Source organism: Cervus elaphus, chromosome 4 (assembly GCF_910594005.1).
Source record: "Cervus elaphus chromosome 4, mCerEla1.1, whole genome shotgun sequence".
Classification (NCBI taxonomy): domain Eukaryota; kingdom Metazoa; phylum Chordata; class Mammalia; order Artiodactyla; family Cervidae; genus Cervus; species Cervus elaphus.
In genome coordinates, this window is record NC_057818.1 from 43,551,877 (window position 1) to 43,565,409 (window position 13,533).

Consider the following 13,533-nt stretch of genomic DNA (forward strand, 5'->3'; position numbering starts at 1 on the left):
TTTGTATTTTATTATGAATATTTTCAAAATACTGATCAAAGATTTTGGTCTTTGCTTTTTGAATCACAGTAGACAATTTAAAATGACAAAAAACCAATAGAGTTACTTACATATTTTTGGTTTCATGTTTAACATTTTTGTGTTTACATCTTTCATCTTTTTTCCCAGTTTTATTGAAATATAGTTGACATATCATGTTGTATAAGTTCAAGATATACAAGGTGATGATTTGATATACATATATATTAAAGGTCTTTTATCTTCTATCTAACCCTTTAAGACAGAGGTACTCATCAAGAATTTGTTAAAGCACTTAATTTTGAAAGTTACTGTGATTCTGAGGTTTTATAGTTCCACTTTTAAATGATGGATTGTTTTGTCTTTTGAAATTTTTACAGATTGAAGATCCAGATTGCTTCTGGGTTATTATAAAAGGATGTAGTCCTTTTTTAGATCATGAAGTTGACTATCAAAAACTAAATAGTGCCATGAATGACTTCTATAATCGCATGTGTCAAGATATAGAAATAAAACCACTAAAGTTGGAAGAAGGGCAGGTATGTATCAGAATGTGCTTTGAACACTGCGTCTTGAAATACTACTCAGAATGTAGACTGTTTTGGCAGCTAAGTTGGTATTTCAGTTGTTTTTAATTACTGTTTTGTATTGGGTTCTTTTGATTGCGTAAGTCGGGCTAGTCATGAGAAGTGGCAGCTGTGTTAGGTTCACGTGGGGCAGCGGGAGATGGAGTGTCACGTAAACCCCGTCATTGGGGCCCTTGGCCTGGGGCTGGGAACCGGAGGATGATTCTGGATCCTTCATGGGGGCCTTAGCAGAGAGAGCTTGGAATTTCCAGTCTGGTGCTGCGATGAACATTGGGGTACATGAATCTTTTCAAATTATGTTTTTTTCTGGATATACGCCCGGGAGTGGGATTACTGGGTCATATGGTAGCTCTGTTTTTAGTTTTTAGGGAACCTCAATACTGTTCTCACAGCGGCTGTTACCATGGACATTCCCACCAAGAGTGGGAGAGTTCCCTTTTCTCCACACCCGTTCCAGCATTTATTATCTTTAGAGATGGCCATTCTGACCAGTGTGAGGTGATACTTTACTGTAGTTTTGATTTGTATCTCTCTAATAATTAGTGGTATTGAATATCTTTTCATGTGCTTTTTAATCATCTATAGATATTCTTTGGAGAAATGTCTATTTAGATCTTCTGCTCACTTTTTGATTGGATTGTTTTTTTTGACATTGAGCTGCATGAACTGTTTGTATATTTTGGAGATTAATCCCTCATCGGTTACTTTGTTTGCAAATATTTTCTCCCATTCTGAGGGTCGTCTTCTCATTTTGTTTACGGTTTCCCATAGCTCAGTTGGTAAAGAATCCGCCTGCAATGCAGGAGACCCTGGTTCACTTCCTGGGTCGGGAATATCCGCTGGAGAAGGGATAGGCTTCCCACTCCAGTATTCTTGGGATTCCTTTGTGGCTCAGATGGTAAAGAATCCACCTGCAATATGGGAGACCTGGGTTTGATCCCTGGGTTGGGAAGATCTCCTGGAGAAGAGAAGGGCTACCCACTCCAGTATTCCAGCCTGGAGAATTCCACAGTCTGTATAGTCAATGGGGTTGCAAAGAGTCGGACACAGTGAGCAACTTTCACTTTCACTTTGCTGTGCAAAAGCTTTTACGTTTAATTAGGTCTATTTGTTTGTTTTTATTTTTATTACTCTAGGAGGTGTGTTAAAAAAGATCTTGCTGTGTTTTATGTCAGAGACTGTTATGCCTGTGTTCTTCTCTAAGAGTTTTATAGTATCTGGCCTTACATTTAGGTCTTTAATCCATTTTGAGTTTGTTTATGTGTATGGTGTTAGGGAGTGTTTTAATTTCATTCTTTTACATGTAGCTGTCCAGTTTGGCCAGCACCACTTATTGAAGAGACTTTTTCCTCCATTGTATAGTCTTATTTCCTTTGTTATAGATTAGGTGACCATAGGTACATGGGTTTGTATCTGAACTATCCATCCTGTTCCATTGATCTATATTCCTGGTTTTTTCTTTCTTTCTTTCTTTTTTTTTTTTGATCCCAGTACCATACTGTTTTCATGACTGGCTTTGTAGTGTAATTTCAAATCAGGGAGCCTGATTCCTCCAGCTTTATTTTTCTTTCTTAAGATTGATTTGGCTGTTCATGGTCTTTTGTGTTTCCATGCAAATTGTAAAATTTTGTGTTCTAATTCTGTGAAAAATGCCATTGGTAATTTGATAGGGATTGCATTGAATCTGTAGTTTGCTTTGGGTAGTATGGTCATTTTCACAATATTGATTCTTCCAATCCAAGAATGTGGTATATCTCTCCATCTGTTTGTGTCATCTTTGATTTCTTTTATCAGTGTCTTATAGTTTTCTGAGTATGGCTAGAGAACTTAACACTGAAGTTTTCTTTTTATTTTGTAGGTTTGTGTGGTTTATTGTCAGGAACTAAAGTGCTGGTGCAGGGCAGTTATTAAGTCAATCGTGTCTTCAGCAGACCATTACCTCACAGAGTGTTTCCTTGTGGATTTTGCTAGATACGTTCCAGTGAAATCCAAAAAGTAAGTACATATTTATTTTGCTTTATGCTCTCTGGAGGGACAAATGTCAGTTTTGAAGGAGAGTGTTAATTTTCAAAGAAAGGGATGAGAAGTCATAAACTGGAATTTCTTAGCTTCAGGAAGAGCAGATTGCAGGTTCCAGTTTTACGAGCAGTGAATGTAAGAGCAGGTGGTTGGGATGAGGGGTCAGCAGGCGGCTCCAGCCCTCCTTCCACCATCCTTCCTGGAAAGGGCAGGTACTCTTGGCCAGGCATTGCCTGGCCTGGTGTGACCTGTCCCCTGCTCAAGTGATGGAGTGGGTCCTTTAGGAAGACCTCTCTTTACTACACATGGGATGGCTTGCTGGCACGGCTTCAGATTACAGAGGTAAGAACATGTGTCCCTGGTTGTCCCACTTAGCAGAGTGAGGGTGTGACTGTCACAGAGTGATCCTTGCTGACTCTAGGACCACACATTGCAGTTCCCTAGAAAACACTCTCAGCAAGTCAGTCTTGGTGTTTTTGCTAATTTTTTCATGGTTCCTGCCCCAGTGTCAGCGGATGTCAGTTTAATAAATAATAAATAAATAAATGTGAGGACTCTTCTTCCGAAAGAGAAAGAACAGTCCCAGCTACAGGAGAGGCGACGCCCTGACAGGGAGTCTGTACTAGGAGGCTGCTCCCACATGGGAGGCTGGCAGGTGTTCACGGGAAAGGTGATGCCTCTCCAGCTTATGGTTCTGCACCTTTATAACCATCAGTTCAGTTCAGTTCAGTCGTTCAGTCAAGTCCAGCTCTTCACGACCCCATGGACTGCAGCACACTGGGCTTCCCTGAGCGTCCAGCACCAACTCCTAGAGCTTGCTCAAACTCATGTCCATTGAGTTGGTGATGCCATCCAACCATCTCATCTAGCCATCTCACTTTATAGCCATACTGGTTATTAAAAATAACATGATAATTAATGGCTTGGGAGATTTCCTGTTAGCATTTGGGTTTTTAAATTTAGTTTGTTTTTGGCAAGAGAATTGTTTGATTAGAGCAAGGAAGCCTGGAGGGGTGGTTAGTGCAATCACTTTCTCTTAGCTGTTTGAGACGAGGTGGCCAGGCTGCCCACACGTGGCCCTGAGAACATGTTGATGTCGAAACTATGTGCAAATGCTCTATCATTTTCATGAAGGAGAATGGAAATAAAAATGTGCAACAACTTACTTATCAAACTGCAGTCCATCAGCTCTTTTGTGCAGAGTTGACAAATAGGGATTCTGAAAACATCTGCTTATTTACAGAAACTTAAAGGTAATTCTGGTTATGCGTTGAAATTGAAATTTTAAAATCTTAAATAAAATTTGCTTCCAGGTTTGTTCGTAATTACCCAGTGTTTCTCAATCTAAGGAGACAGTATTTTTCTAATCCCTCCCTGCCGCCATGCCATGAAATTTTAATGCCAAAGATTACTGCGTATCTTTTAGGTACTGTATGTATTTATATACTACATGCACTTTTGTGCTTTATACATAGAAAAGTAAGTTTTTTTCCTCTGCTCCCAAGAACCAGTTTTCACCTTATTGGGCAAATGTCTCCAAGCATTTGCTGTTGTTGGTGGCTGTATTAGAAATAGAATCCGATTTTGTGTATTTTTTGTTAAGTATGTTAATTATATAGGTGGACTTTAAAGAAATGTGTTACATATAATTTTATTTTAATCATGAAACTGTTTCTGTTTCACTGTTAAGCATCCGAGTTGCCATAGAAACTTTTATGCAGCTTCCCTACAGAGCAAAAAAATTCAGACTGTACTGCACAAAACCTGTCACATTGCACATTAACTTCTGTGAAGACAGTGCTGAAATTGTGTAAGTACAGCTTCTAATATATGCTGAATCATTAGTAAAAGTCTTAAATTGAGTGTAGGAAGTTTATGTGAAATCAAGTCTTTATGTGAAGTGCTAAAACGATTTCAAAGGTCTCTTTGTCCTTCAGGAGGAATCTTCTGAATCAGCCTGTCAACCCTGGCCGTGCAGCCATCTCCAGAGGCTGCAGTGTAGGGGGTTTAGAGTAAGACCCGAGCTCTGTTTTTTGTTTTTTTGCTTTTTACAAAAAAGGGCCAGTTAACTGCAAAGAGAAACATGGATACATCGGATCATGGAGCATTAGCGAAAAGTCCAGGCATCCTTCTCCAGCCCTGTTTCCTCCCTCCTGCCCTCCTTCCTGGGAAGCCTCTGTGACCTTTTCAGGCTCTGAACTGGCAGACCTTTGTTGGTGCTTTTATGCTTAGTCACATTCATGGAACTTTTAGTGAAAATTAGAGTGCAGTGTCTTATTGGCGAATTTACCAGCTGGCTTAGTATCTTTTGGTGTGGATCCCAAGGCAGCTGCAAGAGTGATGTTTTCATCGGCCCAAGGGAACTACAGGTGACGAGGGCTGGGGCCATGGAGATGGGAGGGTCTCCACAGACCTCACAAAAGCATTGATAATGGAGGCGGCCTCCAAGCTGAGAGAGAACAGGCCATGCAAGCCGAATCAGAACTGTGCTGCTTCCTGCAGCTTTATCCCCCACAAAGCCACAGTGATGGAGGAGGAGGAAAGACAGAGTGCCAGGGCGGGGTGGGGGGCTGCCCCCAGGACCTCAGGTCATGATCATTCAAGACAGCAAAGATCACAGTCATAACCCTGACACACCACTGCCCAGTGCAGGGACCCATCCCATACAAACACCTGCAGTGTGATCAGATCACGAGATGGGGCAGTGTGTGTGAGAGATACATGTGTACACATGTGCATGCGTGTGTGTATATATCTCTACATGTATATGTTTTGTTTAGATGTATCTGTTTTCTTACAAGAAATGTACAATGCAGAATTGTTTGGCAACAGCCTAGCTGGCTAGCAAGAGAGGAATGGTTAGGGGCAGCTAGTTTGCCAGTTATATGCCCCCAGGAGAAAGACTGAGAGTAGAAGGGAGTACATGTCTTGGCAGAGAGCTTCAACAAACATTCTTAAGGTAAATTCGCCAATAAGACAGTGCACTCTAATTTTCACCAGTTTAGTATAAATGAAATAACTCGGGAGCAGCCAGATGGAAGAGATGCACGGGGCAAGGTCTGGGGAAAGGAGCTGCCTTCCCTCCAGGCACACCTGTTCCCCCACATTTCCAAGTGTTCACCAGCCCAGAAGCTCCCAACCTGGTCCATTTTAGTGTTTATGGAGGCTTCATTACCTAGTCATGATTGATTAAATCATTGGCCTTTGACAGTTGATTCAACCTCCAGTATCTCTCCCCTCCCCAAAGGTCCAGGGAGTGGGATTCAAAGTTCCAACCTTCTAATCACAAGCTTGGTTCCCCTGGAACCAGCCCTCATCTCTGTTACCTAGGCACTTTCTACAGGTCGCCTCATTAACATAACAAAAGACACCTTTTATCACTCTCATCACTGAGCTCTGTGCCAGAAACAGTGACAATGACCAAGTTTATATTTCTTACTGTCAATCACAGTATCACACAGAGGAAAGGACAAGATGATGGGGAGAGATGGGACACAGTGAAAGGGAGTCGTCAGAGAGAGGAATACCATGAGACAGCAGGGCCTGGGCTCCCCATGGCCACTCTTAGAACTTCGGTTTAACCAACGGGTAGGGAGCCCTCACTCTGCCAGCCTGTGCTGAGCGTTCCGCACTCAGGGTCCCCGTCCCGGGGAGTTAGCACCCTGGCTGGGGAAACGGATGTTGCAAGTAAATGGGACAATGGTGTTGGGATGGATGATGCCGTGGAGGTGGGCGCGGTAGCGCAGGAAGCCCCACAAAGGGCCCATTCACAGTGAGTCTCTACACTGGCTCAGAAGTTGGTGGGAGAGAAGCCTGCTGTGGGGTGCAGCTGGGGTCATCACCCCAGGCCAGAGCTAGACTCCCCATTTCCTGCATCATATGTCCCATGTGTAATGTCTGAAACATCCAGTGTGAAGTTTCAAAGTGATGTTAGCATGACTAGCTTTGGCTTTTATTTAATGAGATTGCCTTTGTTCTCTGTTCCAGACGGGCCAAGAAGTGGGACAGCGCAGCTATTCAGTACTTCCAGAACATCCTGAAAGGTGAGGCAAGTGCATGACCACAGCTGCCTGCTATGAACTGACACCCAAGGGTGTTTCGCCTTCTGTTGGGGAAAGGGTTTGAGATGTGCGTGCTTAGTGTTTGACCTCCCTCCTCAAGGGAATTCATAAGTCACATGGAGCTTTTTCCACTCCAAGTATCACAGTGACTCTGCACCCTTGGAATTTGAGGGATGGATGTGGACATCAGTAATTGACAAGTGAAATCAGCAAGGAATTTTGTGGGTGAGGCACCCTTACACGATGATAATGCCTTTCTCTTAGTCTGTATCAAACTACAGCACTGCAAAATAACTTATGTGCATTTCATTGAACCAACAATCATGAAAAGCCTACTTTTTGGCAGGCAAAGGGTAGTAAGTGGGTACTTACTGTGTGATCCCCATCCTTGCTAATGAAGATATATAGAATGTCTCAGCACCTGTTTAGCGTGCTCTCTGTTTAAATCGTTGGCCATAAATTAGACTCTCCTTTGTGGCATCTGTCCTAAGCCCTGGTAGTCTGAGCCAAGTAACTGGGCAGCCTCTAGGGTCATGCTGAGGAGTAGTGGGTGTGCAGTGGCTGGGCTGCATCCTGACGCCTCTTGGGGCCCTGGCCCCTCTCCTTCACTGCCCTGCTGTCCGGGTGAAGGAGCAGCCAGAGACATTGTTCCTGGAGAAAAGTGAGGTGGGGGCGCCTCTGGTTTTGTCGTTCGGGCCCTTGTGAGCCCACAGGGGCCCTGGGAGGCTCAGATTTGGAGGAGGCAGGGTGCTTGGGTTGAGTACTGTTCTGCTACCTCTGAGCAGCCTTCTGAGAGCCTGGTCCCCTCACCTGTAAAGTGATACCAGCGCTACCTCGGAGGCTTGAGGTGAGAGGGAAGTGGGACACGCTGGTAGAGTGAGCAGCGTGCCTGTTGGCACCCACACGTGGAGCTGCTCTTCAGGCGTTCGGAGGGCGGCACGACTCGGGAAGACTCTGGCTGGGCGTGTGGGTTTAGGGATCACTGGAAAGAAGAGGGGCCCAGAGCTGTGCTCGATCGAGGTGCTGTCACAGGGCGGCCGGAGGAGGATGGGGCTGGGGGGACAGAGGACATTTGGCTGACTGCCTGGAGAGCCTTCACCTTGGCTCGCCTGCTGCCAGAGCCCTTCTGAGGGAGGAAGCTGTCGGACAGTGTGGCACTGGGTAGTCGTGAGTAGTTACCAGAGAGTAACAGGCGAGAAATAGTCATAGTTGTTTCACCCATTCTTATTTTTTTGGCCATGAGGCATGGCATGCGGGATCTTAGTCCCCCGACCAGAATTCAGACCTGTGCCCCCTGCAGTGAAATTGCGGAGTCTTAACCACTGGACCCCCAGGAAAGTCCCTCAAGCATACTTTTAACATCATCTTCTTTATGTTTTCATTTATGCTATTTAGCAACTACCCAGGTAGAAGCCAAATTGTGTGCTGTGGAAGAAGATACTTTTGAGGTTTACCTTTATGTAACTCTAAAAAATGAAAAGGTAAGTGAAAGAGTTGTATTTTTAAAGTATTTTATTATTATTAAAATGCTGTTTTAATAAAACAACGCACACAAGAAAAACAGTATCATTCACACTTGCTCTTACCTCAGGCTGTTAAAGAGCAGAGGCATGCTCAGCAGAGAGAACCGACAGTGGGTGCATGAGGTCATAATTGCTAGAAAAAAAAATTGGGCTGACAGTTCTTTCCTAGCTCCTAAAGGAAGGAAGCACAGGGATGTGTCCAGGGTGTTCTCTCTCTCTCTCTTTCTTAAATGTGTTTTCTTTCGCACAGAATTTTTAGGAGACATGCATGTTGATCCTTTTATTGTCAGTATCCTTCTATCGACTGGATATACTACAGTGTTTACCCATTCACTTGTTAATGGACACTTGAGTTGTGGCCTCTGTGGGGCAAGTGCAAGTGAAACTTCTGTGGTGATTCATGTGCAAGTCTTCCTTGGACCTGTGCTTTCATTTCTCTTGGGTAAATACCCAGGAGTCACATTTTTGGGCAGTTTTATAAGTATTAAGAGACTACCAAACTGTTTTCCAGAGTGACCATTGCACAGTCCCATCAGCAATGAGAGTTACACTTCCTCCACCTCCTCTCCATTACTTTTATGGTCATTCTCATTGCTGTGTAGTGATCCCTCACTGTAGTTTATTTGCACTTCCCTAATGCATTTTCCTTCTTGGAGAAGGAAATGGCAACCCACTCCAGTACCCTTGCCTGGAAAATCCCATGGACAGAGGAGCCTGGTATGCTACAGTCCATGGGGTCACAAAGAGTTGGACACAACTGAGCGACTTCACTCACTCACTCAATGACGTAACAGTCTTGAGTGTCTTTTCATATGCTGTTTGCAATCCATATATCTTTAATGAAGTATTCAGATATTTTACCCTTTTTTTTTTTCATTTTCTCCGTTTAAAAATTTTTCATCCTTTTTAAAAATTGAGGTATAATTGATGTGCAACATTCTATTAGTTGCAAGTGTACAACACAATGATTTAATGTACATATGCGTTGCACAGTGTCTAGTTAACATCTATCACCATACAGTGACAGAATGTTTTTTCTTGTTCTCATGACAAGATTTACTCTTAGCAACTTTCAAATATGCAGTACAGTATTGTTAACTATAGCCACCATGCTGTACATCATATGCCGTGACTTACTTATTTTATAATGGAAAGTTTTTACCTTCTGACTCCCTTCTCCCGTTTCACCACCTTCTCCCTCTATGCTCCCGACTCCAGCTCTGGCAGTCACCGGTCTGTTCTCGGTGAGCTTGTTTTGTTTTGTATTTAGATTCCACATAGAAGTGGAGATTATGTAGCTTTTGTGTTTCTCTGACTTAATGTCATTTAGCATAATGTCCTTAAGGTCAGTATATGTTGTCACAGATGGAAAGATTTCATTCTTTTTTGTGGCCAAATAATATCCCATTGTGTATATATGTATATACACCACATTTTTTTTTATCCATTCATCCACTGATGAATACTTAGATTGTTTCCATAATTTTGGCTATTGTAAATAATATTGCAGTGAACATGGAGATGCATGTGTCTTTTCAAGTTAATGTTTTTGTTTTTCTCAGATAAATACCCAGAAGTGGAATTGCTGGATTGTATAGTAATTCTGTTTTTAATTTCTAGAGGAACCACGGTACTGTTTTCCAGAGTGACTGGGCCAATTTACATTCCTACCAATAGTGCCTAAGAGTTCCTTTTTCTCCACATCCTTGAAACACCTGCCCTGGGTGTTTCTTGTCTTTTTAATAGTCACCTTTCTGACAGATGTGAAGTGATACCTCACTATGGTTTTGATTTGCATTTCCCTGGTGGTTCGTGATACTGAACATCTTTTCTTGTCCCTGTTGACCATCTGCATGTCTTCTTTGGAAAAATGTTGATTCAGATCCTCTGCCCATTTTTAAATTGGATTATTTGTGGGTTTGTTTGTTCCTGTTATTTATGAGTTTTTATGTATTTTGGATATTAACCCCTTATCAGATAGTAAGTGACTTACAGATGTTTCTTCTTACTAAAAATCTTTTTGTTTTATTGGTGCTTTTTTTTGCTCTGAAGAAGCTTTCTAGTTTGATGTATGAGTTCAGCTGGTTTATTTTCACTTTTGTTGCCTTTGCTTTTGGTGTCAAACTCCAAAAATTATCACCAAGACCAGTGTCAAGGAGCTTATTACCACCTATGTTTTCTTCTATGAGTTTTATGGTTTCAGATCTTATATTCAAGTCTTTAATCCATTTTGAGTTTGTTTGTATATGGTGTGAGTTAATGGCACAGTTTCATTGTTATGCGTGTAGCTGTCTAGTTTTCCCAACACAATTTATTGAAGAGACTGTCATTTCCCCATTATATATTCTTAGCTCCTTTTTAGTAATTTTATTGACCATATATATCTGGGTTTATTTTTGGGCTATCTTTCTGTTCCATTGAACTATGTGTCTGTTTTTATGCCGGTGCTGTACTCTTTTAATTGCTATGGTTTGCCCATTTAAAAATTGGTTTTGTTTTCTTTTAATTGAGTTTTTTGAGAGTTCTTTATGTATTCTGGATACATGACCATCCAAAGGTATTATCTAAAAATATTTTCTCCTGTTTTTCTTCTCAAGAAGGTTGGCCAGAAGTGTGTAGTTCACCATTATGAAAGCAGAAGTCACGAGATCAATTTCTGTCAAATTCTGTTCTATAAAATAATTTTTCTGAAGATTAAAATTTTCAGTTAAGTTCGGCATGTATTATGAACAGTCACATGACTGTCTGTCTTATTCATGAAATATTTATACAGGTTTGTGTTAACGATGATCTGGTTGCAAAGAACTTCGCTTGTTATGTGTCGCCTTTGGAGAATAAGAACTTTGATTCTTTGGAGAAGCCAAGATTGAATATAAAGTCAGCATCCTTTTCCAATAAGCTCAATCCAGCACTTACTCTTTGGCCAATGTTTTTGCAAGGAAAAGGTTCTCAAAGGATGGAAAGTGAGTGGATTTCACCAATGTATGTTTCCCTTAAGCTGTCTTATTTATAGAAATCTTAGTGTATTAATATAAATTGTTGTATTGACTTTTCCCCTTATGGAGACAGAGACTTTGATTCTGAATTTAATATTTTAATTTTTTTTGAAATATTTTAATTTTAATCCTAGTGAGTTTGTTAGGTTTGAGTTTTGAGGTTCTAACAGAGCTGTTGTGGTTTGTTTTTATGAGAGCAGGAAAAAAAGATTATTATTAATTTCTTATTAACTTGGAGTTATATTTTCACTCTGTGGCTAGGTGGGTAAAGAATCCACCTGTCGTTCAAGAGACACAGGAGATATGGGTTCAATCCCTGGGTCAGGAATATCCCGAGGAGAAGGAAAGGGCAAACCGCTCCAGTATTCTTTCCTGGAAAATCTCATTGACAGAGGAGCCTGGTGGGCTACAGTCCATGGGGCCACAAAGAGTCTGACTTGATTTAGTGACTGAGCGGAATTACACGTGTTTTCAGAAGTCTGTATGTTAGTAGTGTAACGATATTATCAAAACAAGGGTGTTTTTTATAATTTTGAAAAAGAGCCATTTGTTAGCATGAAAATATGAGAAGAGTCTGTCGTGGACAATGGAAACAACTGTAAATATTTCCTCTACACCCATGTTTCTTAGTCCCCTCACGTTGCTCCCCTGCTCTGTGTTAGGTATCCTGTAAATCATACAGCAGAGGTGATTTACAACAAATTCACGTTTGTATTTTGGGTTTTATTTCATGCTTTAATCTTGAAATGTATTCTTCCTATCAGAGTCATGTGGTTTAACTTTTCTAGCGGAGTCTCTCCAGCATCCGTGGGCCCAGGGTGCAGGTGACCTCAGGCCAACCAGTAGGATCCTGGGTGAGTTTTCCTCTCTTGTTCCTTTCATTATAAAAGAATACTCTTAAGTATCTTAGGACTGTAAGAGTTGTTTATAAGGGCTGTGGTAATTCTGTCTCTCTTTTTCCCTTAATTTAATGGGACCAATTTATGCTGTAGTTGCTGACAAAGATAATTTGCCTTGTAGTCTGTAGGATTTTGCTGAACCTAACAGGCACTTGTTTCTGTGTAGGACTGATTTATTCCAGCCCAGCCATAGACCAGTGGCTATTATTTGTCATCAGAATATACCTAAGGATTTGATTGGTTTTTATTTTAAGCAATAGGATGAGTAAAAATAAGAAAGAGGCATTTGTGAAACCAGATCTCTCCCATCTTTAACTCCGTGTCTCCAAGTCCTTGAATGAGTTGGAGTTGCTGGACGAGGGTGACACTTGCTCAGCTCGCCCTCTGTGGTGACTGCTCTGTGCTCACCCCACACTGGGTGTATGTGTACCTACCAGTACTGCAGATAGAGCCATAGTAAACCTCTACTGAACTAAAACTTTTAAGTGCATGCTCAGTCGTGTCCAGCTCTTTTGCAACCCTGTGGAGTGTAGCCCGCCAGGCTCCTCTGTCCATGGGATTCTCCAGGCAAGAGTACTGGAGTGGGTTGCCATTTCCTACCCCAGGGAATCTTCTGGACACAGGAATCAAACCCATGTCTCCTGCATTGGCAGGCAGGTTCTTTACCACTAGCGCCTCCTGGGAAGCACCACCTTTGATGTACCTACTTATTAAAATTTTACAGTCTTTTTTCTCCCAGTTTTTCAGGTGTGAGGGTGTGTCTTATTTCTTAAGAAATAAGATTCTGCTGTACAAATGTGTATGTGGTGTTTTTCATCTCTCTGTAGGTTAGCTTCATCCAGTGTGATGTGGTTTGAGGCTGTGGACTCTGCCATGAGACTGTCCGTCTGCCCCCTCCTCTGGCACAGGGAACATCATTCCCTGCTGCTGGGTTGGTGAGATGAGCTCTCTGCGTGCAAAGTTTGTGTGGCAGACTTGGGCGCATGTGGCCCCACCTGCATTCTGGTGTGCCTTATAGGAAGCATCGTGTGCCATAGGAATTCCTGCTGAATGGAGCCCATTACTGATGGGGATGTTATTTCCATTCTTGTTTCTTCCGATTCCATGGAAGCAAGAAAAATACCAGGCATTTACGTTGTGTTTAACCACTGCACAGCTTTCCATTGTGTAGAAAACTAGGAGGGACTTTTACTTCGCGGCATGTGGGATCATACTTCCCTGACCAGGAATCATCCCCATGTCCTCCGCACTGCAGGGACGAGGACACTGGCCCACCAGGGAAGTCCCTCCTAGTTTTCTTTATTACAGTCAGTGTTGGAATTAACCCTGCATATCTTTGAAAAGGAAAAGTTTGATGGTAAACAAAAGAAAGCTCATATGAAATGTGACCAGACGATCATGTAGAAAATTATTAGATGTTACCTAATCAG

General features: G+C 42.0%; 1 protein-coding gene across 5 annotated transcripts in view; it reads left to right on the forward strand.

The window, feature by feature from the left end:
* Positions 1-13,533, forward strand: part of TDRD12 (tudor domain containing 12) — a 75,501-nt gene that overhangs the window by 13,415 nt on the left and 48,553 nt on the right. For 3 of the 5 annotated variants that reach the window (XM_043899064.1, XM_043899061.1, XM_043899062.1), the window contains exons 2-8: positions 399-557; positions 2,464-2,600; positions 4,315-4,434; positions 6,612-6,667; positions 8,081-8,166; positions 10,982-11,171; positions 11,969-12,058. In XM_043899064.1, the coding sequence (XP_043754999.1) occupies positions 489-557; positions 2,464-2,600; positions 4,315-4,434; positions 6,612-6,667; positions 8,081-8,166; positions 10,982-11,171; positions 11,969-12,058 (748 nt within the window). In that variant the 5' untranslated portion in view covers positions 399-488. The remainder of the gene's footprint in view (positions 1-398; positions 558-2,463; positions 2,601-4,314; positions 4,435-6,611; positions 6,668-8,080; positions 8,167-10,981; positions 11,172-11,968; positions 12,059-13,533) is intronic. The other 2 variants (XM_043899063.1, XM_043899066.1) reach the window with 2 other exon arrangements.